A 25,226-nucleotide genomic window follows, 5' to 3' on the forward strand; every position below is an offset into this window, starting at 1 on the left:
GCTCTGTCTCTCTCTGTCCCCAAAATAAATAAACGTTGAAAAAAAAATTTTATAAAATAAATAAATAAATAAATAAATAAATAAATAAATAAATAAATAAATAAAGGTGGGGAGGCGCCTGGGTGGCTCAGTCGGTTGAGCGTCCGACTTCGGTTGAGCGTCCGACTTCGGCTCAGGTCATGATCTCATGGTTCGTGGGTTCGAGCCCCACGTCGGGCTCTGTGCTGACTGCTCAGAGCCTGGAGCCTGTTTCGGATTCTGTGTCTCCCTCTCTCTCTGACCCTCCCCCATTCATGCTCTGTCTCTCACTGTCTCAAAAATAAATAAACGTTAAAAATTAAAAAAAAAAAAGGTATTATAATATCCTTTTCTACAGTGTGCCTGTTGAAATCTCACTCATCCTTCCAACACATGGTTAAATGCCTCCTTTCACAGCCACTGCTGATCCTCTACCTCCTCATATTGCAACCCCAGTCTTAATCAACCAATTCCTTTATGATGCTTATACTGCCCTTTGATCTCACTGCACTGTTTATACCCATCATATTAGAGGCATCTATTTACACTACCACATGATTGATGCATTCCATCCATCTAAAAACATCCAATTACACAAAGTGAGAGAAATGCTAGACCTTGACTAGGTGTTGAAAATAACCAGATGAACAACAAACAGGCTTTGGATAAAAGTTCACAGCTTAGTGGGGAAGTCAGGCAGACAACGTACACATTTCAGCATGCACGGCCTGTGCAATATAATAGCAACACATCCAAAGTAGGCTAATAATATGTAAAGGAGAGAGATCGGGGATGGCTTCACAGAGAAACGCCTTGAGGGCATCTTGTAGGATGAACAAGTCCACATCGGGTAGAACAAAAATCATGTTCAGTTAAGAAGGCATGAAACATGGGCATAAAGTTTCAGTCGTGCCAAATGAAAAAGTTCTAGAGATCTGCTGTGCTTATAGTTACCAATACTGTACTGTAAACTTAAAAATGTGTTAAAAGGGTAGATCTCATGTTATGTGTTTTGTGCCATCGGGGGGGGAAAAAAAGGCCTGAAATAGCATGGCATACGTGGGAATGTGCAGGGAGACCACTATTGCTAGAGTTGACATGGGGGAAGTAGGGAGAGGAAGGAGAAGCTGGAGAACAGGTCAGGAGCCAGATCAGAATGGGCCTTGTGACCTGTGCTTGGGCTTTGAACTTTCTAGGAAACAAGGAGATGCAGAGAAGTAGGATCATGTCCGCATGTCAGAGAAGCAACTCAGGATGCAGCATGAGACATGGGTGGACTGACCGGGGTTGGCGTGGGAGCTGACAGACTGATGCAGTCTAGATGAGACCACACAGGTCTCAAGGCCTGCCTCAGGAAAATGGTACTAGGGCATGACAGCCTTCTAAACAATGCTGTCTGGAGGGACTTGAGTCAATTCATTTGTTTACTTTCCCACGTCAGGGACTCTGTCTTGTTCAAAGTTCTATTCCCAGTTCTACAACAGGGCCTTGAATATAGCACATGCTCAGCAAATACCTGCTAAATCAATGAATAAATCCCTCAAGGGCAGGAACCCTGACTAACTAATATATGTAACCCTCAACGCCTTCAGCAGAGTGTTGTATATAAAGGCAGGATGCTCAAAAATATGTGTTGATTTATTTTTTTAAAGGCACCTGTCCTGGATTTTTCTAAAAAATGAACATCAAATGTTCTTGGTGAAAAGTCCAAAGACAGAATTCTTCCATCAGCTTTGCACACTCCACTTGGGCATCTAGCAACCCATCTGGGTCCTCTCTGCTTCATAAATCATTGTTGGCAACACAGCGTCAGTAATTAGAGCTCAGCTGTCGGTTGTGCTGACAATGGTCAGGACAGCCAATGACACAGTGTGGCCCTCCTATGTTTGTGTGACAGCATTAACGCACATCACAAGGGTAGCACGTCATTCCCATGGGCCACTGCCAGAGGCAAGTTAGCAAGCGGATGCCCCCTCTCACCCCTCATCAGTTACTGGCTCACACAACCCAATAACTTTGGTGGGGGGGGGGGTGGAATTTCCCCTTAGGAGGAAAGATGAAGGGATTTAATTCCTCTGTTATATCAATAGCCAGTAAAAGAGCAGTTTTAGAACTCTTCTGAAGTAGAATACGCCAGGCTCAAACCATCAGCTGACCAACTTGTCCCCATGGTCTACACAAGTCTTCCAACCGCCAGAGTTTTGTCAGCTGCCTGCTCACAGGGATTCTTCCAACAGTATGTTTTTTTCTCGAAAAGTGTCCACTACCTGAGAAACAAGCCCCTGGTGGTATTTCCACTAATGTCAATCAAGAATCCTTACTGGGGGGATCTACGTCATATGCACTACCTAGGGGCATAAGCACAAGACTCAGGCCTGGTTTCAAATCCCGACTCTGCCACTTACCAGCTCTGTGACCTTATATAAATGACTTAATCTTTCGAGTCTCAATGTTCTCACTTGTAAACAGGAAATAATCCTCCCTTCCTTGAAGGGCTTCGGAGAGATTAAATGAGGGAATCTAAGAAGCATGATAACCGTGATGCCTGATACTCAACAGGCATTCCCTGAAAGTTCGTTCCTTCTCTCACCCTGGGTGGGTGTGGGAGGTTAGTGAATAGCCACCTTGTAAGGAGTGGGCCTCATAGTGGTATCACACACAGGGAGAAAAAAGCAGCTCAGGGAACAAAAGTATGGAAATTGACAGCTTCTGCATCTTCTACACTTGAGAAACTTACAAAATGTGAGTGACAGAGGCTGTCCCAAGAACATAAAGGAAGCCAATCTATTTGCAAAGGGAAGAAATAGCACAGGATGAAGATTGTAAGTTGTTTGAAGCTTCTTCCCTAATTATCACTCATAATGAAAATTTAATTGCCAAGTTAAAAGCAAATTTCACTTTTTCGGTCAGAGAATCTCTGCAGAAACTGGCACGTTTTGTTTGAACAGGAAATCAAAGTTACTTTAATGCTTAAATGAGATCTAAGGAGCTGCAGATGTTTCCCTGGAAATAACAAGCTTCAAAACTCTGTCCTACTGGGTAGTACCAACTTATGGCTACAGTTTTGAGCTGAATAACTCATAGAGGTGGAAGTTATTCAAATGCCAAGTACCCCACTGCGTGGCACTCTAGGAGCAAGTCAGGGAAATGGTGGTACAGAGAGAGGGTCTCTGGCATCAAGGAACTCACAACTGAGTAGAGAACCAGGAAACAGCCCGAGGTTAGGTAACTGAAACAAAAGAGTAACCTTCCCAGGATGCTTTCACCCATCCTAGCCTTAATTCTGACCCCCATGGGTGTCAGCCAAAAGATGGCTCACCTGTAAGGTGCTGGTGAGGAAGTTGTTCTGGGAGACAATGTCCACAAAGAAGTCAGCAGGGATCTCGCCGAGCTGGTGGTACAGGATGGAGATGAGGTTGATGTAGAGGGTGTGGTGCTTCACCATGGCTTCTTCGGACCGGCACAGGAGATTAAGGAGCCGCTTCCAGTGCTCAAATGCCTCATACACATTCCCCAAGAGGAAGCATACAAATGCAAACTGGAGTTCACCTGAAAGGCACAGAGAGAATGATCCTGAGACGGTGGAGTGCCGGCTGACTGTACAAGGCCGCCAAGTCTACTGGACCTCAGCAATGGGTGGTGGCCTTGTATCCTGGCACCCCTGCAGAGCACTCCTACTAGGTGGGGTTTTGCACTGAGCAGATGCTCAGTAAAAGTTTGCTGAACTGCTATAAACTCAAGCCACGAAAAACCAAACTGTGGTTTTGTAAAATCAGACTACAAAAGAAGTACACCTAATATATGCCTGGCACTTAAGAAGTTTACCAAATGTGCTCATGCATATTATGCCAGGCAGATCCCAAGCTTGACTGCCCAGCAGAATTACTAGGAGAGCTGATTAAAGATGAAGCTGCCCAAGCTGCACCCACGGAGATCCTGGTTGAGGACAGATGATGAAGCGTCACTATCTGTAGCTCAAAAAAGCTCCCCGGGTGATTCTGATGCAGATGGTCTGTTCCAGCACCGGGGAAATGCTGTACTACACCATGTAATCCTCAGTGCAACTCCAGAAGGTGTTCAGGGAAAGTGGTACTTGTCTCATCTTGCAGATGAAGTCAAGGGACTTGCCCAAGGTCACATATCCAATGCTTGCCAGTGGGAACAACAGAAAGATAAAACAGATTTCCTATCGGGTGACAACAGTTCCAGAGCCCCCCAGAAGAGGAAAATTCGTATTTGTTCCAGGCTTAGCCTGCCAGCCAAAATCACTTGCATTTGCTTACCCACAGGGCTCTGTAATTGGATCTCTATGAACAGCTTTGTGGCTAAATAGCACCAGCTCTGCAACCAAACTACCTGAGTTCAAATCTCAGCTCTACCCTTCACAGCTGTCTGACCTTGGGCAAGTTACTCAATCTGTTTATACCTCAATTTCCTTAATTGAGGGCTGTGGTGAAGATTAAATGAATCAGTATAGTACATGTAAAGCATTTAGAATAATGCCTGGCACAAAGGAGCACTCAAGAAATATCGGTTATTATTATTCCCACATTTCCACCAGATGCCTGTCTCAAACAAAGAGACCTGATGATCCAGAAGCCACTGTCCTTGGGCAAGCAACTGGGTCTCTCGTTGTCAAGATATACTGTTGCTGATGAGAGAATTCTCTCTGGCTTCAAATTTAATGAGGGCTTCTGTGGTGTTATACCTACATGTGGGCCATACAAAGAACAGATGCACTCAACACCAAGTACCTCTTTAAATGCATGCTGTTTGATCTCTGTTCCCTCCAGAGACCTGAAAAACTAGTACCCTATTCCTAGGCTTGTGGAACTAAGTTTGACTAGCTGCCTGGTCCAGATATTAGATGTTGACTGATATTTTCAAGACACAAATTTTCTTTGTACGATTGAGGTTAATGATTTGCTTCTACAGTTGGCTTTACCTGGTTAGTTGTGGAAATAGGAGCTTATTCTCTGAATTTAGGGCACTTACTTGAATTCATGCATTTCTGGCCTAGTCTAAAATTAAATTATGAGATCAGAAATAATTTCAAGGAGCTGTCAGGAAGATATAGTTATCCCTGCAACAGACCCTTCACAAGATTACTGTGAAGAACTAAAATGTTTAAGAGGTAGAAAACAGGATTTCTGTTCATTTCTAAGCCAGAATTTCAACTGTTACTTATTAAACGATAATACTGTGTAATGCATTAAGATGCACCCATTAAAACATGCCCTTTCATCAGTGAGCCAATGATATAGAGGACCCTATATTCAAATTTCTCATTGATCTTCCAACAGAAAAACAGGCAAATACCTGGACAATTTGTAAAAGAAAAAATATAAATAGCTGTTAAAGGTGTGACAAATGTTTGTTGTCACTAGCAATCAAAGAAATATAAATTGAAACAAGACATCGTTCTCCAACCATGCAGTCTTTGCTAAATTGCCATTTCAGAGGTGATACACAACAGCCTCACCCCAGCTGGCAACATGCTCCCTCTGATCAACAATTTCAGCCCTGGGGGCACCTGGGTGGCTCAGTCAGTTGTGAATCCGACTTTGGCTCATGGTTTGTGAGTTTGAGCCCCGTGTTGGGCTCTGCTGACAGCTCGGAGCCTGGAGACTGCTTCGGATTCTGTGTCTCCCTCTCTCTCTGCCTCTTCCCCACTCATGCTCGCTCGCTCTCTCTCTCTCTCTCAAAAATAACCGTTAAAGAAAGTTTTTTGAACAATTTCAACCCTAAATGTATGTCTAAGTACACACAAGGATGTTCACTAGATGACACAATAGAGAAAATAGGGACATCTTAAAGGTCCATCAACAGAGGGTTAGTTCAATAACTATGGCACATAAGCAGCCACATTAGAGGGACTGTTTCAATGACATAGAAAAATGTTTATATTAAAGCTGATTATAAAAATAACAAAATAATATACTGTAATCTTGTTTTTGTAAAAAATCATATATACACACAAACACATATAATTAAGTAGAAGAAAAAAAAACTAAAAGGAAATTCATAGAAATATACAGAGACTCAAATGAAATACTGCACATAGATACATACATATATAAAAGACAAAAAGTTAATACACCAAAATGTAAAAAAGGTTATTTCTAGATGGTGGGAATTGGGAGTGAATTTTTGTTTTGCTTCTCTGATGACCATATATTATTTTTGCACTAAGGGAGAAAAGCAATAAAAATTTTTTAAAAATCGCCATCCTGGGGGCCCCTAGGTGGCTTAGTCGGTTGGGTGCCCGGCTTCAGCTCAGGTCATGATCTCACAGTTTGTGAGTTCAAGCCCCACGTCAGGCTCTGTGCTGACAGCTTGGAGCCTGGAGCCTCCTTCAGATTCTGTGTCTCCCCCTCTCTCTGCCCCTTCCCCACTCACACTCTATCTCTCTCTGTCTCAAAAATAAATAAACATTAAAAAAATTTTTTTTTTTTAAATCGCCATCCTGGTCTAAGCCAGTGGAGAGACCAACACCTTGAGAGAATCAGGAGCGAACTGAGGAGGCAGATGGGAACCCAGAGCCCTGGGCTCTGGTCTCATTTCAACCACATAGTTGGCCAAATCCTTTCCATCTGTGAACCTCAATCTGTAAAATGAGGGGCTGGACCACATCAGTGGCTCCCAAACACAGGATTGGCTGCATCAGGTTCACCTATGGTGCTTGCTTACTATATAGACAGACAGACAGACAGGTATTGCTCCACTCCAGATCTCTTGAATCAGTCGCCAGGGGGACTGGGTGAGACTGCTTCCTTAGCCAAGTTTAGGAACCACTGGACTAGATAGTCCAAGATGCAGCCCTTACTCTAAAGCCCTCTACCATACACTTTTCCCCTGGCCCACTCCCAAAGAGTCTCGTCCCTCCTCACCTAGCACATCCTGGGGGCTGCTGGGGAATTGCTTGCTGAGCACAGTCTCCAAGGCATAACTCAAGTCCATGCTGTGCCTGGTTATCTCTGCTGGTGTGGCACCTGCCGGGTATGTCTGTGTGGGCAGCTCTGAGAAGCGGATCTCCGTGCCGGCTCTGGGCTTCATCTCTGGCAGCCGGGCCAGGCCCTCCTGGTAGCTTTTGCACTCAGTGCCGCAGCGAGGTAGATTCTGCTTTATCCGGTCCTTAGTGTGCTTCATGGACAGCACAGGAAGCACCTCTGAGAAGGCACAGATCTGTCGGCTCTCAGGCTGCAGCTTCTCCATTGTGGCCTCACTGATGAAGTTGGTGAGTGAGATCCACTTCTTGAGTGTGGCATATGGGTAAGGTCCCAGGAATTGGTCCAGCTCCTGGAGGTTGGCCCTCATGGCCTCCACCTCAGCCTCTGGGGCTGGGGACAGGTCTACCTCTTCTCGAATTGCATTCCAGCGCAGGACCATCAGCCCCCGCTGCTGCAGGCTAAGGAAAAAGCCCATACGAGGCCCCACCTCCCTGGGATTGGCCTTGTCCACAGAGCTATAGTGGAGGAAGTGGATGCCTGGTGGGATCATCTTCACGCCCCGGAACTTGGGCCCCACCTCCCAGGAGTTGTAGTCGATGCCAAACTCTGTCCCCTTGGGCATATTCAGGATGACCACAGTGGCCCCTTCAAAGAAGAGGCGCTTGGCAAGCTCAGGATCCATCTGCATGGCAGCCATGAGACCAGTGGTACGTGACCAAAAGAACAACCCTTCTTGTCTTACAGAACTGAAAAAAGAAAGAAATCAGAGTTCATCATTTGCTGAGGATTCTCCATGTGCCAGATTGAATCAGACCCTTGACATAATTATCTCCTTTAATCTTCACCACAAACCTTAATCAGTTTTACCAATGAAGAAAATAAGACTCACAGAGAAAGAGGATTTTGTGTTTTAATGAGCAAGAACACTCACTTCACAGCTAGAAAGACATCAAGGAGAAGTGACATGCTCAAGGTCTCACAAATTAGAACTTAGGTACCCTGTCCTCCAGGCCAGTATTCTTCCCACTGTCCACTCAGGATCTGCTCTCACATATCTCTCTCTCTCTCTCTCTCTCTCTCTCACACACACACACACACACAGACACACACACACACACACATACACACAAAACAGAGGCTGAAGGTGGGGAAAGCCTGGGTGGTCTATTCGAAACTATAACTGTGCCTAAATTGTCTTACACTACACCTCTGCCTAAACTCGATTGCTAAAGAGTCCCAAGGACTTGAGAAGGATATACCCAATTTCTCATAAGCCACAAGGAAGGCCCAGATTTGGACAAAAGGTGGAAAGTGAGTGCTCAGTATCTAAAATTCACAAAAGGTTTGGGAAGTGGAGAGCTTTTCAGCCACAAACCTCCTCTTCCCATTTTACACATAAAAACCCTAATGTCCAAGGAGTTAAACAACTTCCCAAAGGGTGCACAGTCAGCAGAAACTCTGGACCACTTGCCCAGAATGGATTCAGGTGGCGTGACTGGCCCAAGATCAGTATTTAGAAGAGAAAGAGCTTAGAACACTTATTTTAGCCACCTCTGAACTATCCCTGAGGCCATACTGATAAAACATGTATGCAGGCAGATACTGACTGGGTGGTATTTATAAGGAATGGTTTCAACATGAACTAATTTAATCCAAACAATTATCTAACCTTCTAGTCCCAAGATACTTACCTATTCAATTCAGCAAGTAATCACCAAGCGCCTGCACTATGCCAGGATCTTTGCCTGAAACAATAATCTGTGAAACATCCACAGAGTAGGACAGTCACTGCCCTCTAGGCACTTCTAACCCAGCCAGATATACAAACAAGACCCCCAAATTTCACAAACAGAAGAACCAGCTGCCTGTTTAATTTTCCTTACTCTTATGTTAAAACTAAACTGGGAGGAAAGGAAGACCAACCAGTTTCCAAAAATGTTAAGGGCATATTTTATCATCTTAACCCAAAACCACTACAAAGGACTCTCACTCTGAATCAGCACTTTTTTCTCAAACTGCAAATCACAACTCATTAATGGGTCAAGAAAGCAATGTAGAGTTTCAACCAACATTAATTTTTTTTTAATGAAAGGAACAGAATTAAAAAAAAATCAGAGTGCATCATGAGTAACAAAGATAATAACTGTTTTCTGAAGTTTTTTTGTGTTTGTATGTACTTTTGGTCATAAGGTAAAATGCATTTGTTACTGTAGGTCACAGTCAAAAGTCTGAAAGCCACTGCTAACTAATTTGCATCATCACCTTCTTATTCCTAACCCTGAATTCAGAAGGTACTTAATACTTGCTAAATTAAGAGCTATTGCATTCAGAGTAATTGTTCATCAATTAGCCATTTTCCCTTGGGGCATCTGTGTGCTCCTCCTTCATAATGACATTCCTTTATTCCAATTCCACTAGCCCATAATTCTCCTCACTGTATCGTCAGCAGCTGGCACATGGCCTGGCACAGAGAAAATGCCCTGGAATGCAGAAAGTCACATCCATCTGCTTCTCTCTACCGCATCCTTACTCCAAGTTACCTGTCCCTCACCCAAAGAGTGCCTACCCCTCCAATCCGCTCTCCATCCAACAACCAGAATGAACTTTTTGAAGTGCCAATCTAAGCATGTCACCACCCACACTTAATGTCATCTGAGTGGCTTCTCATATGGCTCCTGGAAAACCAGAATTCCTACCGTGACCTACAAACCCTACAAGGTCTGTGCTGCCTGGTCCCTGGCAACTCCTCCAGACTGTTTCACACCACGCACCCCACCTCTGCAAGTTCTCTGTATCAGCCACACTGGCCTCTTTTAGACCCTCAAGCAGGAGTCTGCTCTGCATAGAAAACTCTTCCCTCCCCTATTCCTCAAATCATTTTTCTGATCTCAGCACAACTGTCATTTCCTCAGTCCAGCTTCCTTGAGTCCATGTCCCGGGGCTAGATCAGGTATCCAGTGATACACTCTTCAAGGCACCTTGTACCTTTCCATTTCATTTATCAGGCTGCAAATTTGCCTATGTTTAATAGACAGCTGCCAGCTCCGTGAGACTTGAGCCTTTTTGTACCTCGAGCACATAAAAGATGCTTGATAAGCATTTATTTAATGAAAACATGATATCCATTTTGTAGATGAGAAACGAAGGGATGGTTTGGGCAAATACCTTACCCAAAATTACAGAGTCGGACATAACCATGTCGGACGCGGCCACAGTCTCCGGCCCCCACGTTCTAAAGTTAGGGAAAAAAAGCGCGAAGTTACCCCGGGTGCCCCAGGAAGTAGTGGCGACGGTGTCTCTGGTGACGGTTTCTTAGGGAGAAAGGCCTGCAGAGCCACCAGGGTCCCACCACCGGCCAGAGACCAGGAGGCGTACGTCCCGGAGAGGTATCCCACTTCAGGGCACTCCGCGATCCGGAGCCGGGAAGAGGGAGCCCGGGCCACACAGACAACGAAAGCAGAGGAGTTAAAACAGGCCATGACGCCGCACTCACCAGCTTCGGACTCTCCCCACTCTGAGACACCGGGGAAACTCACCGGAAGTTCTCGCGCTTTGGCGCGGGACGGGCGCGACGGGGAAAGCGGCCCGGCAGAGCTCTTGGTCTCGGGAAGAACGGTCCGCGGCTGCAGGTTCCGCCCCATCAAATGTCTTTTGCCACTTTCAGTTACACGTTTCAGCTCCTGAGCCATGGGTAACAACTTTCACCAAACTATGCATATCCTGCTCCAGAAACACATCCACCAGCACTGGTCCGTTGGTCTCAGTCATTGTTGCTGAAGCTGGGGTCAAGATTATGACTGCCTAGTAGCCACAATCTGATGCTCAGGAATGGTCCGGGTCAGCCAGTATCTACCTGAGTATCACCTCTGGCCCATTATTACCCAGTTTCAGCTTCCAACCACACTCGGCCCTAGAGGAGATTGTCAGATTGTCAGAAATCCAGCCCCCAGCGTGGAGAGGAACCAGTCTCAGCCACAGTAGCCACCACATGGATCCCTCCAGCCATAATCGCCCAGTATCCTCAGGCGGTGCAGGCAACGACAGTCTTAGTCTCTGTTGTTTCCCTGGAACGGAGTAGGAAGCGCCAGGCACAAAGTCTCAGCTGGATATATAACTAGATATACATACAGATGAAGATGTAGATATAGATCAAGTTTAATTAGCTATAGTATTAATAAATGGATTCTATTTGGGGGCCTAGCTCTGTGCTGCGTGGTTGTATCAGTCAGGGTTCAACCAAAGAGGCAGAACCAATAGGAGATATATATTAAGAGATTTATTGCAAAGAATTGGCTTATGTGCTTGTGCGGGCTGGCTAGGTAAGTCCAAAACCCATAGGGCAGGCCATTCTTATGTGACTTCTAAGCCTTACATTAACCCTAGTAAGTAGGTATTAGTATTCCCAACTTACAGAAGAGAAAACTGAGGCTCAGAGAGGTTACACAGCTGGAGAGTGGCAGAGCTAGGATGCAAACCAAGGTCTGACTGGCTATTCTTGTCCCTGTGCTGCTGCTGCTTAGCTAGCCTGTCATACTTCCTCAGTGACAGCTGGACACACCAATCTGTCTCAGTCGAAACTCATCTCTTAGTGGGCTACAGACTAGACTGGGCCTTGAGGTCATGGTTAATCACAGTAAGATGCTACAGGATTAACCAGAGATGGCCTTCATCAGTCACAGTCATGCATGTCAATCTCAGCCTGTTGTGTCAGTTCCATTTCCTGCACGAAGAAGCTCAGCTCCCTCTCTGAGCTTCCTTATTCCCAGTGTTAGGTGCTGAGCTCCACAGTCTGGTCTCAGAGCTCCCCATTCCAGCTGAGCTCACTGTTTTCTCAGACACTCCAGGGCACTGAATTATGGGCATGGAAGCTACAGACAGTGGCCCTGGAATCCCACCTTGTGGGTCACATCTCCATCCGAATCAGGGTTTTCAACTTTGGTACTATTGACATTTCAGACCAGATAATTATTTGTTGTGGGAGCTGTCCTGTGCATTGTAGGATGTTTAAGAGCATCCCTATTCTCTACCCACTAGATGCCAGTAACCCCCCTCAGTTGTGTCAACCAGAAATGTCTTCAGACATTGCTAAATGTTCCCTGGGGTGGGGGTGGGGGCAAAATGGCACCATGCAAAATGCATCCAATTATTATCAGCGGTTCTCACTTGTAAGATTTTGGGCAATAAAGAAAGGTGGTCTGGGGTGAGTCACCTAGTAGAGTAAAAAGGAAAGTGTGGTACATGCAACTCAGGCAGTCCAAGGAGTGAGTTTAAGTTTTACATAAATTATATTTTATATTTTTGCATTTTTTAATTTTATATTTTTGCATTTATTTTTATGAAGACCTCATTTCCTTGGCAAGTGACACTAGTTTTCCATTTATGAAGTGATATCATTTCCTTTACATACACATTTATAGAGTCAGTTTAAAGAAAGAAGTCGATAATGGGATGGTGGCACATGTAGGGATATGGCAACATATATGGCGGTGGGCAAAGTCTGAAGCTCGGGACTGGTGTATACGTTATCTGCTAGGCTCCCACGGAGAAGGATTATAGGAAGAGATCCCAATGCAGGTGGTCTTCTTTCAAAAGAGGATGGGTCATGCTGTTCCTCCACACACCAAGCCCCTCTTCATCCTGGGGCCCACGTGCTTTTTCCTTCTGCCTAGCATGTTCTCGCCCAAGGTCCTCACCTTACTGGACGTTTCTCTTCATGCAGCTCTTCTGCAGGGGGGCCATAACTGGCCACCTTACTTAAAGTGGTCTCCCTCAGCAACCATCTCCTTCCTCTGTGCATTTCCTTCCCAGTGCTAATCACTCTGGAATTGTCTCTGACTGCTTGACTGTTGTGTCATCTGTTTCCTGCACTCTACTAGCACGAGAGTTCCTGGAGGGCAGGAATGTTGTCTTATTTGCTGTTATGCCTGCAGAACTTAACCCAAGACATGGGCCACACTGGAAACGGCAAATGTGTTTAATGGAAGTGTTCAAGGTTGGGATTTCTCCATCCTAGTTTTAGCCCTTCCCACAATGCCAACTTGTACCCGTAGCCAAGGTCAGAGACAGAAAGAGAGAGAGAGAGAGAGAGAGAGAGAGAGAGAGAGAGAGAGGGAGGGAGAGATGCCAAGACAGTTTGTGGTTCAGCATCAAACACATTTATTTCACTTTTATTGAGTATACAAGAACAGAGAGCACACGCATACAGCACAGAGCACTGAGGTGGGGGAGCGCGGGACGAGAGGGGAGGGAGGGGTGTGAGTAAAAAGGAACAGGACAGCATCGCAGTTGGTTGGTAAGGTGCTTTTGAAAAAAAAAATTATTTAGAGTGATGTTGCTCATGCAATTGCAGGCCAGTCTTGGAATGTGCTTGCAGGATTCAAAAACTGAAAACAGGTCCTGGCACTTCCTGTACCCTCAGATGGAAAAGATCCCGAGAAAGCAAAATAAGAGAAAATGAATATCTGTATGACAGCAGACTGGGAAAAGCCCCCGGAGAGCCTCTGGTTTATCCTGCTCATTTGTAAGTGGGGAAACTGAGGCCCAAAAGGGGATGGGGGTGGGATGGGACTAGTCCAATGTCACATGGCTGAGCCAGGATACCCTCCAGGACATTTTCCACTCTGCTACATGGTCTCCTGGGTGGAAAGGCAGCACAGAAACGATGAGAAATGTAAAAAGGAAAAAAAGAAAAGTAGGTTGAAGGCAGACAAGACAAACATCTATATTCCCTGTGAAGAGGAGGATGGGGAGGAAACAGTGCCCTAGATTTTAGCTTTGCAGCTCCCCTCCTCCCTGGTGGCACTGCCTGCCTCTCCATGGAAGGAAGGTCACAACATCCATGGGATGGAGACCTCCACAAACCCTGGCCGGCCCACAAGCTAAATCTGGTCACTTCATCCCTGCCCTGAAACCACACATTCAGGGGCTTATAATGAGGTGTAGAACCCAGAACAATATTCTCCCTCCATGGTGTGACCGGTGTGGTCATGACGCCTGGCAGGGGTGCCTGAGCCAAATTCCAGGTGGCCCAGGGAGGGTGGAGCCACTCTGGCTCATGGTCCAGAAAGAATGGGAGCTCTCGAGGTGTGTGTGGGGGGCGGGGGGGGGGGGGAGGCGGTGCGGGGAGGGAAGGTTCTGTGGCTTCTCCACCAGGATGGTAAAAAGAACCTGGTGCATGGAAAGTGAGCTGTCGCACTCAGGGGAAGTTGGAGCGGGCCACCAGCCTTGCTCCTGGCAGGATGTGGCTGAATCTGCCAACTGAGCCCCAGGTGCAGGACTCTCCCTGCCTGCTCTCTGTCCCATTTTTGCCCACAGAGACAAACGCTGTTCTGGTTTCCTGTCCTGCCTCAGGTCAGCACCAGCTTAGCAAACTAAGCACATAAGTCACTGGGGTAACTGGTAAGTAAGCCTGGGCCCTCTGGGGGGTATCGCTGGGCAATGGCCAATACTCGGAGAGAATGTGGGAATCTCAGAGGGGCAAGCCATGGTTGAAGATGTAAGGCTGGCTCCGAGGACTTCCGGGTCCCTCCCCTCCCCCATATTCTCTCCTTCAGCCCAAGGATACTGCCTGGCACATGTAGGGACTCAATAAATAAAATATTTGTTGAATGAATTTAATGACTGCTTTAGTGGTGGGACTGGGGAGATAAGATGGGACTGAGAAATTAAAGTGTAGTGGGGACACATTTCCTCCAAAGAAGACTCCGTGAGCTCAGAGAAGCAGCTCATGGCAGGCAAGCCTGGGAAAGACCATGTGTGCCAGAGGTCAATGCCAAGCTTTTGATGGGACTTTCTCCAAGAGCTTCTGTGATCTGGAGGCAATTTGGGGGACTCCGAGGATACAGGCTCAGAGTTCAGATGCTGGCTGAAGGGGAGGTTTCTGAAGCCAGCGTCTTATACATGGATGGAGCCTTTGAGCAACAACACCTTTCACCCTCAGCTTATTCAGGGGCAGGCAAAGCCTTTGGAAATGCAGTTTTGACCTATCAGGGCCTGCCATGTGTTCATGGTCTCTATGGCTGCTTTGGCCCAGAAGGAAGAGAATGAATGTGGAAGGGCAGAGGATAAGAGTGAGCTGAGACTCTCCAGACAGCCAAATTAAAGCCACCATCCTCTGCAGTGGCCAGGGGCATCACCTCCCTCTGGATGGGGAGTCAGATGTCACAATGTGGTCAGGGAAAAGACATGTGGCCAAAAAAAAAAAAAAAGAGAAGACTGAAAACTGAAGCAATTTCCCTAGGGAGGTAGCAGAATCCTAACTCTGGACCCCACACCTGAGCATAGACCAGGCCCTGGTGGCTACTGCCCGAGGGGAGAAGGCATCTTGGACTACATCTGTGTTTCTTCCTTCTTGCCAAACCCCTGCCCCTCCATCTGGGGACCCCACCCCTCCCCACCAATCAACCAATTACAAATACCACACACTGTATTACTACACCGAACCGTCAGCTCCTACTGTGAGCAACCCACAGCCAGAGTCCTGGTCTCCTTGGCTGGGCCGGTTCAGGGAGATCTAAGAACCTTGGGATACATCAATCACAGTCGGATAATTATAATTTTAAAATGTCAGCTTCATACTTACCAGCACTGTTTATTTTAATATTTGTTTCCTGTTATATGTAATATACATAACTTAAAAGCACATCCATACACATTTCCTACAAGCTGCACCTTCAATGAGAACCCATAAACATAAAATGTCTACTTCCCCTTCCTGTGGCTGGGTTTTCTGTTCTTGCTTTCTTTTCTTTTTCTTGTTTCAAACCAGAGTCATCTGCAGTGGCCCTTAGCAGGACCAGGAGACAGAGGGAGGTGGGGGGGGGGGGAGGCAGCGGGGGGGGGGGGGAGGAGACAGCCGAGACAGAAATGACCATAAGACACGTGAGTCAGGGGGAGGGAAGGTGGAAGAGAGGAAGGTGGATTTTGCAGCCCAGTGTCAAGACCCAAAAAATAACAATCCAGTGTTCTTCCTCCTTTCTGAGTGGGGGTTTGGGGGGGGGGTGGGTTTCTTTCTTTCTCGGCAAATGGTTGACGGTGGGTGTCTTGCTGCTGCGACTTCTCTTGCTTTGCTGCAGAAGTGTTTCCTTTGCATTGGAGTGGGCAACACGCCGCAGGACAAATGGAATGCTTGTCCGCTCAGTGTAACGTGCAGAACCAGGGTCGTGTTGGACTCCTACAATCATTGTGGTCTGGCTTGCTTCTGGCGTTCCATGGGGCTTCGAAAGGGGGAGCAAGAGATTATTGTCATAATTTTTTTTTTTTTTCCTGAAAAGTCCCACCAATTCTTCAATGTGTCTGCAAAGGAAATGTAGGCATTCAGATGTTGGTTGTTGCTGTTGGCCGACTGCTCGGCCAGCCCCAGCAGCAGTGCAAGGACGCGGTGTTTCCTGTATATATATCTATATCTATATATATCTATATATATATGCTTTTCCTTTCCCAGTCCCTCTTCGGTGACAGCACGTCACAGCTGGGACTTCGGTGTTGAGTCGGAGAATCCAGAATGAAGGCCCCTTCTTTACGGTTCTCTGGCTTGGGTTGGACCAGAAACGCCAGCATCTCTTCACAGAGGTCAGGATTCCTACAGCCAGAGGGAGGGAGGGAAGGGGACACAGAGGAGGAGGATAAAAAAATATTAGTAACTTTTGGTCATTCATCTTTAGATATGTGGCAAGGGGTTGTTTTAGCTGCCTTTCCTGCATGCCCTTTATTATGGCTCAGGAAGATACAGTGACTTGTCCAAGGCCACACAGCTTGTAAGTGGCAGCTGAGACCTGCACCCACATCTGTCTGATTCCAGAGCCCATGTGTGTTTGCTTTCCAGGAAGGTGGTATCTTTCTCTTCCATCTGGAAATCTGTCTAAGTTTCCTTTAACACTAAGAAGCTCAGATCACATGTGATTCACCTTTTCTTCCTACCTTCTCCCATTCTAAGAAATATTTAGTTGCGATTGTAAATGTTCTTTGGTTTTCCTCTCTGGTCTCCATGGGCCTGTGTGTCCTGAGGATTAAACCCCAGGGAGAAGTATTTAAATAAAGAAATTGGAGTCTGGATTCCAACTCAAGTTTGACTCCAAAATTTTGTGGTGAAAGGCGTGGGCTCTGCAATCAGACTGCCTGAGTTCAAATCCCATTCCATGGCCTATGAGCTCTGCAATCTTGGGTGAGTTTCTTAACTTCTTTAGGCCTCAGGTGCTCCCCTGCAAAACGGGTGCTTCCTCATGCAGTTATAGGGAGGATTCGAAACAAGCGTTAGCAAATAGGAAGTGCTGAACAAACACTGACTGTTCTTATTATTTCTATTGTTGTTGCTAACTTAGCCACACTCTATTTTGATCTCCTTGAGGGCAATGGCTGCCTTTTACTTATCTTTGTCTTTCAATGCTCAGCACTGTGCGTGGCACACAGCAACTACCCAAAACCACTTAACAGGTGGAGTATCATTCCTGCCCTTCGCCACTCATGTATGGTCACGTGCTAATGCAGCCATATAAACAAAATCCTTCGTGGCTTATGTGACGTATGGGAAAACTGAGACCCAGAGGGTTCAATGTCTTAGTGAGTTGGTGGCAGAAATGAGACTAGAACACAAGACTCCTGCTTTGAAATAGGTCAATTTTTTTCTCCCATTTAATCAAAATCTTAAAGGTAAGGACGCTGGGTGGAGGCTGCCCTCTTGCTGGCAGTGTTGAGGAGACAGGCCCTGTCTGAAGGAGGTGGGCCAGTAGAAGATGGAGCAGAAGCCTCACATCAGGACTGTGAGTTGCAGGGAGAGAAAAGACCCTGTGTGAGACGGGTGTGCTTTCCACACTCACAGCAAGAACTTTAAAGAGGAGGAACAGGAAGGCCAAGAGTCCACTGGAGTCTGAACAAATGTTTCTGGAGGGTTCAGGGAGGGAAGAGAGGCTGGACCAGCAAGATGGATGCCTGTGTGGAGATAGGGCCTTGTGCACCAGGCTGCTGGCAAAAGCTTATGGTCTGACTCTCTCGGGGCTCGTCAATCCCTGAATGTGGCAAAAGATAAGGATGCAGGTTCACACTGCTGAGCACCTTCTGTGTGTGAGACACTGTCCTGTGTGTCACTGCTATGGACTGAATATTTGTGTGTCCTCCCCCCACCAAAATTCAGATGTTGAAGCCTTAATTTTCAGTGTAAGGATTTGGAAGTGGAGGTCTCTGGGAGGTAATTAGGTCATAAGGGTGGAGCCCTCACATACTACCTTATAAAAAGATGCACACGAGAGATCCTCTCTCCCTCTCTCTCTGCTCTCCACCATGTGAAGGTATATAGAGAAGATAGCCATCTGCAAACCAGGAAAAGCGTTCACCCCAGGAACTGAAGTGGCCAGCACCTTGACCTTGGGCTTCCCAGCCCCCATAATTGGGAGAAATAAATGTGTATTGTTTTGTTTAAGCCACCCAGTATATGGTATTGTGTTACAGCAGCCTGAACTAAGACACTCACAGATGTTGTTTAATTATTACAGCAGCTCCAATTTATAGATTAACTTCATTTTGTAGATAACGAAACTGAGGGAGGGACACCAGGGAGGTTCCTCTGGAACAACTGCTAGCCAGGAGTTTCTGCCTCCAAAGCCTGGGTGTGTTCTTTCTACTCAATTCTGCTAACTACCTGAGGAAATTTTTATTTTTTATAGTGGCAGGCTGCGATTTAAGTCCCACAGCTCAGTGTAAACACGATGTGAGATGTCTTCAAAAGCCCAGACACTTCACAAGTGGCAGGGACATCTGAACAATGCCATATTATAATTTATTCTTCTCGGTTTATTACATCAGAATCCAAATATACAGCATTTTGTTGGCTTACTTTGAGTTAATAGTAATAATAGTCATAATTAGCTTTTCCTGAGCACTTACTATGTGCCAGGCACGGTGTTAACTAATGTATATGTATGATGTCACTAACCCTATGAGACAGATACCCTGAGAAGGAGATTAAGGAGGTTAAGACCACAGGGGGCTCTGGAGTCTTACAGACGAAGTTTGACTCTCTAATCATGCCCCATGGCTGTGAGCAGGTCACCTAACATCTGAGAGCCTCCATTTTCTCATTTGTGAGATGAATGAGCAGCTGACAATACTTATATCAGGGGCATAGCCTGGTGCCTAGAACAGCACAAGCGCTCCATAAATTTTAGCAACTGTTATTATTGTGCTTATTGTTGCTGACAACTAGATGATGAGGGAACCGCTGAGATAAATAATTTGCTGAAAGTCAAATGGCTAATACCAGGCAGGGCTGAGATCTGAATCCAGGTTTGCAGGATTCCAGATCTTTCCTTGGGATACCAAGATGCATCCATCCATCAAACCAATATAGTTCAAACACCTTAAAAAGAGTTTTCAAATTCAGAGAAGACCTCTCCCCCAGAATGAGTCTGACTATATTAGGGGTCAAAGGTGGTTCCTACTTGGCAGTAACTAGTGGTAAAGCATGTGGGCGAAAAGACAAGGGAGAAACTTCTGTCTCCTTCAGAGCAACATGAACAAGGTGACCTTTACAGAAGGATCCAAGAGGGAGAGATGAGAGAAGGTTTGGGGGGGACAGAGGGAGGGAGAGAGAGGAAGAAAAAGGAAGAGACAGAGAGGAAGAGAAAGAGGAAGAGAGTGAAAGGAGAGAAAAGCGGGGAGACAGAAGGAGAGACAGAGAGAGAATGGTGGTGCATGGACAATGGCATCAAAGGAAGAACTACAAGAGAGGTGAGGAGGACAAATGAGACCGCCAAGTGGGCAGACATCAAAAGCTCCATAGTGGGGCGGGGGGGGGGGGGGGGGCAGGAGGTGGTCAGGACACGGAGGCAGGGACCAGAGCTCTGAGTGGCCCAGGCAAATGGGAAGGCAGGAGCCTGGAGGACCCGCTGGAAAGGCGCTGGGAAAGATGGGAAGGAACAGACAGGGAAAGGAAAAAGTATGAGAAATGCACGACAGATACTCTAGGAAAGCATACAAACCAGCAGAAGGCCCTGATGGGAAAGGGCTAGCCCCATCTCTTCATTTTGCAAGTGAGGAAAGTGAGTGCCCACGAGGGGATGGCTGGGATTGGAGCCAGGTCTCCGGATTCCCAGCACAGAATTCTTTGCATTAGTGGCTACTCATGGACTTCCTAAAGACCAGGGTATAAATAAAGATTCCCAGGTCTGGTCCAGCCCTTCTAAATCAGACTTTATGGCAACAGTTCTTTTTTTTCTTTTCTCTTCTTCTCTTCTCTTCTTTCTTTTTTAAGCAGGCTCCATGTCCAGCATGGAGCCCAACATGGGGCTTGAAGTCATGACCCTGAGATCAAGACCTGAGCTGAGATCAAGAGTCAGACGCCTTAACCGACTGAGCCACCCAGGCACCGAGACAACAGTTCTCTGGCACCTGTATTCCCCAGGTGACGCTGTCAGCTCAGGACCAGCGTGGCAAGTGTCCTACGCTACCACCCTGAGATGTGGGGGATGAAGAGCAAGAATAATTGGACAACCGAGGGGATAAGAGTGACAATTTGCATGAAAGTCTGAGGAAGGCTGGGAGGCAGGCTCCGCCCATGACCAGCTTACACTTCTAGAGCAGTGCTGTCCAACAGAAATAGAATGAGAGCCCTGAATGGAATTTAAAAATTTCTGGACGATAGTTTCTAAATTTTCTAGATATTTCTAGTTTCCTAAAATCTTCTAGATAGAAATTTTTTAATTTCTAAATTAAAATTCTAAATTTTAAAGTACCCTAAAAAGAAGAAAAGAAACAGGGGGAATTAATTTTCATAATATATTTTACTTAACCCAATATATCCAGACATTATCATCTGAACAGGTAATCAATATAAACATTATTGAGCTATTCTGCATTCTTTTTTTCTCATTCAATCTTCAAAATCCTGCATGCATTTTACCCTTAAAGCACATCTGATTTCAGATTAGCCAATTTCAAGTGCTCACAGCCATGTGTGTTGAATAGTACAAGGAAAACATGTCCATCATTGCAGAGAGTTCTGTTGGACAGCACAGTCTAGACCATGGTTTGGCAGCCTTTCAAAGTGGCAGGAAAATGTTTCAGTGCTTTTTCTTCTGACATGAAGGGGGTGGTGATCCACATTCTTGTATTTTTCTATAGAAAACACAGTTTCATTCATCAGGGAAGAGGGTGCTGACATTTCTAGCACCCCCAAAGATTCCCTTGTGACTCCTCTCTGTCAATACCAGAACTGTCAGTCCCAGAACTGACCACTATTCTGATTTTTATCACTTCTGGACTTCTTGTGAATAGAATCATATTACATACCACTCAACTCAATGTCTGTGAGATTTTGTTTTATGGGTCTGATAACATTCAGTGGATTTCCAGTGGGACCTGAACCCCCCCCCCCCAACCCAATGTAGGCTGATAAAAGTCCTATCTGCTGCAGTACCCATCTCCTTCCTCTTGTTCAGCAAGGCACTGGTGAAGGTCCATCCATAAGGAAACAGAAAAGTACATTTCTCTTGTTCAGCAAGGCACTGATGAAGGTCCGCCCATAAGGAAACAGAAAAGTAAATTTCCGGCCCAAGGTGGCCTGAGAAGTCAAGGGTTTGCAATCGAGCAAAACAGATGGGATCGAGGACTCTGGTCATCATATCCCCCTTAGCAACATCCAGTGACCTGTGATGGACGCAGAGACTCAGGGACAAGAAGGCGGTACTGGGCCTGAGGGGACTTTTTCTGGCTTCAAACTTCTAGGTAATGGCCAGTGAGGCTATGCTTGCTTCCAGCTGTCCCACCTCAGTACCTGCCACCAACCCCCATCTCCCTGTTCTTACTGCTTCTGGATTTACTTTTCTGGGTCTGGGGCCTGAAACACCCAAGAAACCAAGGAACCAGTATTCTTCCCCCTTGTCCCCCACCGATTTGTGGTATTTGGGGGAGCCACGTCTCTCCTTTGAGCCACAGACCAGGAACATGGGGGATGAAAGCTGTGTTAGGGACCAAGCCACCTGATGGGCTCTCAGATGGAAATGACCCTCAGAAGATCTGGACATTGTTTCCTCCTCCCTCTCATGGCTGCGGAGCCTCAGAGGGCTTACCTGTGGCTTCCTGTCCCTCTCCTCCGGGGACGGGTCTGTTTCTCTGTATACGACAGCTTTGGTTACCAGCATGTCAGGATGCTGCAGTTTGGCCTCCTTGATGGCCAATGCCAGGGCCTGGGAGAAAAGAGCAACAAAGTGAGGAATCATAGGATATCGAATACGAGACAGACCATGAAGACCAACAAGCCCCTTAGTGTACAGTCATGGAAATGGAGGCTCAGGGAGGGCAGTGGTTGAATAGTTAGAGACCAGAGCTCAGGTCTTCTGGCTCCTTCTGGCCCTCATTCTACATCCATTCCTTTAGGGTTTCTTGTCTGAATAGGGTCAGCCCGAAGTGGACATCATCTCTGCCCACAAGGGCAGCTGCCCGTGGGTAACCCAATATGGGAGGGACTGGGAGCTGGGCAGAGCCACTGGGAACAATGTCCCCCGTCCCCATACCTGGTCTTGATCAACATCTTCATCCCCAGTGATGATGATTCGCTTCTCGATCCTCGTCTCAGAAAACCCCCCTTTCACAGTCTGCAGAGAGGGAGAGGGTGGCAAGGTCAGCCCTGGGGCCTGCTGGGCATGACAGGAGGCCCATCCAAGGCATCCCTCAAGGGCAAGGCTGGAACCAGCAGTCACCTTCTCTCCTGGCTCCCTCTTCTGGTTTTGGGACTTTAGGCTGCATGTCTTGCCCCCTGCCACCATACTCCCCTAACTACCAAACTGCCCTCTCTAGGTCTTCCAAGCCCCCCTCAAGTGCCGTCTCCCTGACCCTGGCTGGTGACCCTGCCACCCTCCCACCTTGGTACTCCCTGAGCACCAAGTCTGTATCTCTCTTGTGGTTCTGGGGCTCTCTACCTTGGGGTGACCTTGTGTGTGTGACCTGGTCTTGAGGGCAGGGTCTGTATTTTGTTCAATTCTGTGTCCCCTCCTCCCCCACTCCCCTGTCCAATCTGACCAGGGCAGGTGCTAGATGCAGACTGGTTGAATGAACACATGAATGAAATGTGAATGGTGACAAGGTTCTATCTTGAATGACTTCGAACAGTACTCCAAGAGAAAACTGTGTGGGTGATACTTACAACCTCCACTGTTTCCTGAAAGGGCGGGGTTTGGGTGCAAGTTTTGAAGTAGAAGATGGGGAAGGACAAAATTGCCTGGCATATTAAAGAGGGTGGTAGTGGAGGGAAATCCCAGCAAGAGCCAGGAGCAGACAGAAAGAAGGGGGCTCCCTAACTGGCAGGGCCAGGAGGAACTTGGGGAAGAAGAGTTTTCTGAGCAGTATGCAGTGGGGTAGGTGACGGAAAACCTTCCCACAAAACTTTCAGGGAAAGTCAACATCGCTCACAAATGCTCTCAGTGAGAGTGGATATTTTCTGGGGAACATGCAAAGGTGCTGAGTCCTTCCTGCACAGGAGCAAGCAGGGCCGGGACAGTGTGTGTGCAGGAGGGCCAGTGGGACCCACCAGACTTCTCCTTTGGATGACTCAGCAGAACCTCCACCTCAACCTGGCTCCCTGGCCTCTCTCCTCCAGGCCTCCATCTCTGGCCCGGGCCCCCTCCTGCCTTCCTCCCGGCTACTTGGGCACGGATATGCTGGCCTGCCTGTCTTCAGCCTCAGCTCGGTGGCTGAGTCACAGCTGACACATGGGGAATGACTCCCTCCTGTGGCCCTTGCCTCTTCCTTTCCCCATTGCAACTCATACCCTGGTCCAGGTTCCCCATCTCTAGTCTCTCCATGCCTCTCTCTCTTCTCTCCCCTGTCTACCTATACATCCTGCTGGATCTAATCTCCTCCCCTTAAACCCCTTTGCCCTGGGTCACTCCCCAGTTAAAAAACCTTGACAGTGTTCCATTGGCTCTTAGCCTCAGACCCTTCACAGTCACATTTGTCCTGGGATTTGTCTCATTTGTCTCCATTGTGCTTCACCTGCTTCGAGTCCCCCCCCCCCCAGTTGCTCACAGTGATGCCCCCTACGTGCTACTACTCCCTGATAGAGACCACTTCCGCTGTTCCCACAGTCATGCACCACTTGCACCCTAGCAAGAGGCTGGTGTACGGCTAATGCTCACTAACATCTGCTCAGTGAACAAATAAGCAAATGCGCAGTCTCTGCTCCCATTTTCTGCACTGTTTAGAATGTCTGCATCTGTCTTCTCCTCCCTCACAAGTCTTACCTGGCCTTCTAAGACCCTGCACAAACCCTACTCTTTCCAGAAGACCCCTCTTCACTCTTTGAGGCTTCCTTACGTCGCCTCTTCTAAATCCTGCCAGCACTTAAGTTCTATAAGGTGCAAATGCCATGGCTCAGAATTACTTCCAATGAGATGGTCTTGTCCCCCAACCCAGCCTGGCTGTCGATGTTGAAGGGCAGGGTCTGTGCCTAGGACAACCCATAGTACAGAACAAAGCACAGAGCATTCCTGAAACTAGGAATGCTACAGGTCTTCTCTGTCCACATTACAAGGCACAGTGATGGCAATGACCTTCCCCAGCCCCACAGCCAGGCTGGGGGCATATGGCACCCTGCTGCTACTCACTTTGGTAACATGGGTGGTGGTGGAGGTGGAGAGGGTTTCCGCGGTGGCGCCGTAGGTGCTGGTGAGGACATCTTTCCCGATGATCTGCAGAATATAACCACCCCCCACCCCAGGGTTCAGGTAAGGATACTGGGCTCTGCAGGGTGGGGGTGGGGGGAGTGAATCAAGGGGGCCCCCACAAAGGTGAAGTTTGGAAGCCAAGATGCTTCAAACCACTGACTTTAAGAATTCAGGAACACTGGAATCTTTAGAATGCTAGATCCATGAAACTCGCAACCACTGAATCTCAGATTCCTAGAACCTGAGATTCCTGAGGCCCAGAATCCTAACAAGACCCCAGAATTCAAGAATCCTGGTATCTTAAAAGAATGAACGGGGGATCCAGGCTGGAGACAGAGCCCTCCCAAGCTCCCACCCTGTTACAGCCAGGAACACGAAGTCTCAGGGGCTAGACAATGAGAAGGACAGACTTGAGAATGCAGGAGATGCGAGAGACCTCACGGTGACAGACTCAGTCACTGGCAGCCACATCCAGAGTGCAAGCCTCTGCGCTCCTAGTCCCTCTTTCCCCTGGCCAGTAAGGAGAGCAGATGCAAAAGAGCTGTCACATCACAGGCACCACCAAGGAGAGGGGCTGCTTCACCCTCACACTGCAGTGCCCTCTGGT

General features: G+C 47.2%; 2 protein-coding genes across 20 annotated transcripts in view; both read right to left on the minus strand.

Moving 5' to 3' along the window:
- Positions 1-10,512, minus strand: part of AAR2 (AAR2 splicing factor) — an 18,315-nt gene extending 7,803 nt beyond the window's left edge. The window contains exons 1-3 of one of the 4 annotated variants that reach the window (XM_040447154.1): positions 10,462-10,512; positions 6,909-7,714; positions 3,338-3,567 (exon numbers count right to left, since the gene is read on the minus strand). In XM_040447154.1, coding sequence (XP_040303088.1) covers positions 3,338-3,567; positions 6,909-7,665 — 987 coding nt within the window. In that variant the 5' untranslated portion in view covers positions 7,666-7,714; positions 10,462-10,512. Of the gene's footprint in view, positions 1-3,337; positions 3,568-6,908; positions 7,715-8,659; positions 9,034-10,138; positions 10,200-10,231; positions 10,433-10,461 lie in introns of those variants that run through there. The other 3 variants (XM_040447157.1, XM_040447155.1, XM_040447156.1) reach the window with 3 other exon arrangements.
- A 2,588-nt stretch (positions 10,513-13,100) lies between these two features.
- The window catches only part of EPB41L1 (erythrocyte membrane protein band 4.1 like 1), a 55,740-nt gene continuing 43,614 nt past the window's right edge, over positions 13,101-25,226 (minus strand). For 14 of the 16 annotated variants that reach the window (XM_040447175.1, XM_040447172.1, XM_040447171.1 and 11 more), the window contains 4 exons: positions 24,560-24,643; positions 22,472-22,552; positions 22,028-22,144; positions 13,101-16,548 (listed from right to left, as the gene is read on the minus strand). In XM_040447175.1, coding sequence (XP_040303109.1) covers positions 16,540-16,548; positions 22,028-22,144; positions 22,472-22,552; positions 24,560-24,643 — 291 coding nt within the window. In that variant the 3' untranslated portion in view covers positions 13,101-16,539. The remainder of the gene's footprint in view (positions 16,549-22,027; positions 22,145-22,471; positions 22,553-24,559; positions 24,644-25,226) is intronic. The other 2 variants (XM_040447168.1, XM_040447167.1) reach the window with 1 other exon arrangement.

This window comes from Herpailurus yagouaroundi, unplaced genomic scaffold (genome assembly GCF_014898765.1).
Source record: "Herpailurus yagouaroundi ecotype Mexico unplaced genomic scaffold, PumYag 196, whole genome shotgun sequence".
Taxonomy (NCBI): domain Eukaryota; kingdom Metazoa; phylum Chordata; class Mammalia; order Carnivora; family Felidae; genus Herpailurus; species Herpailurus yagouaroundi.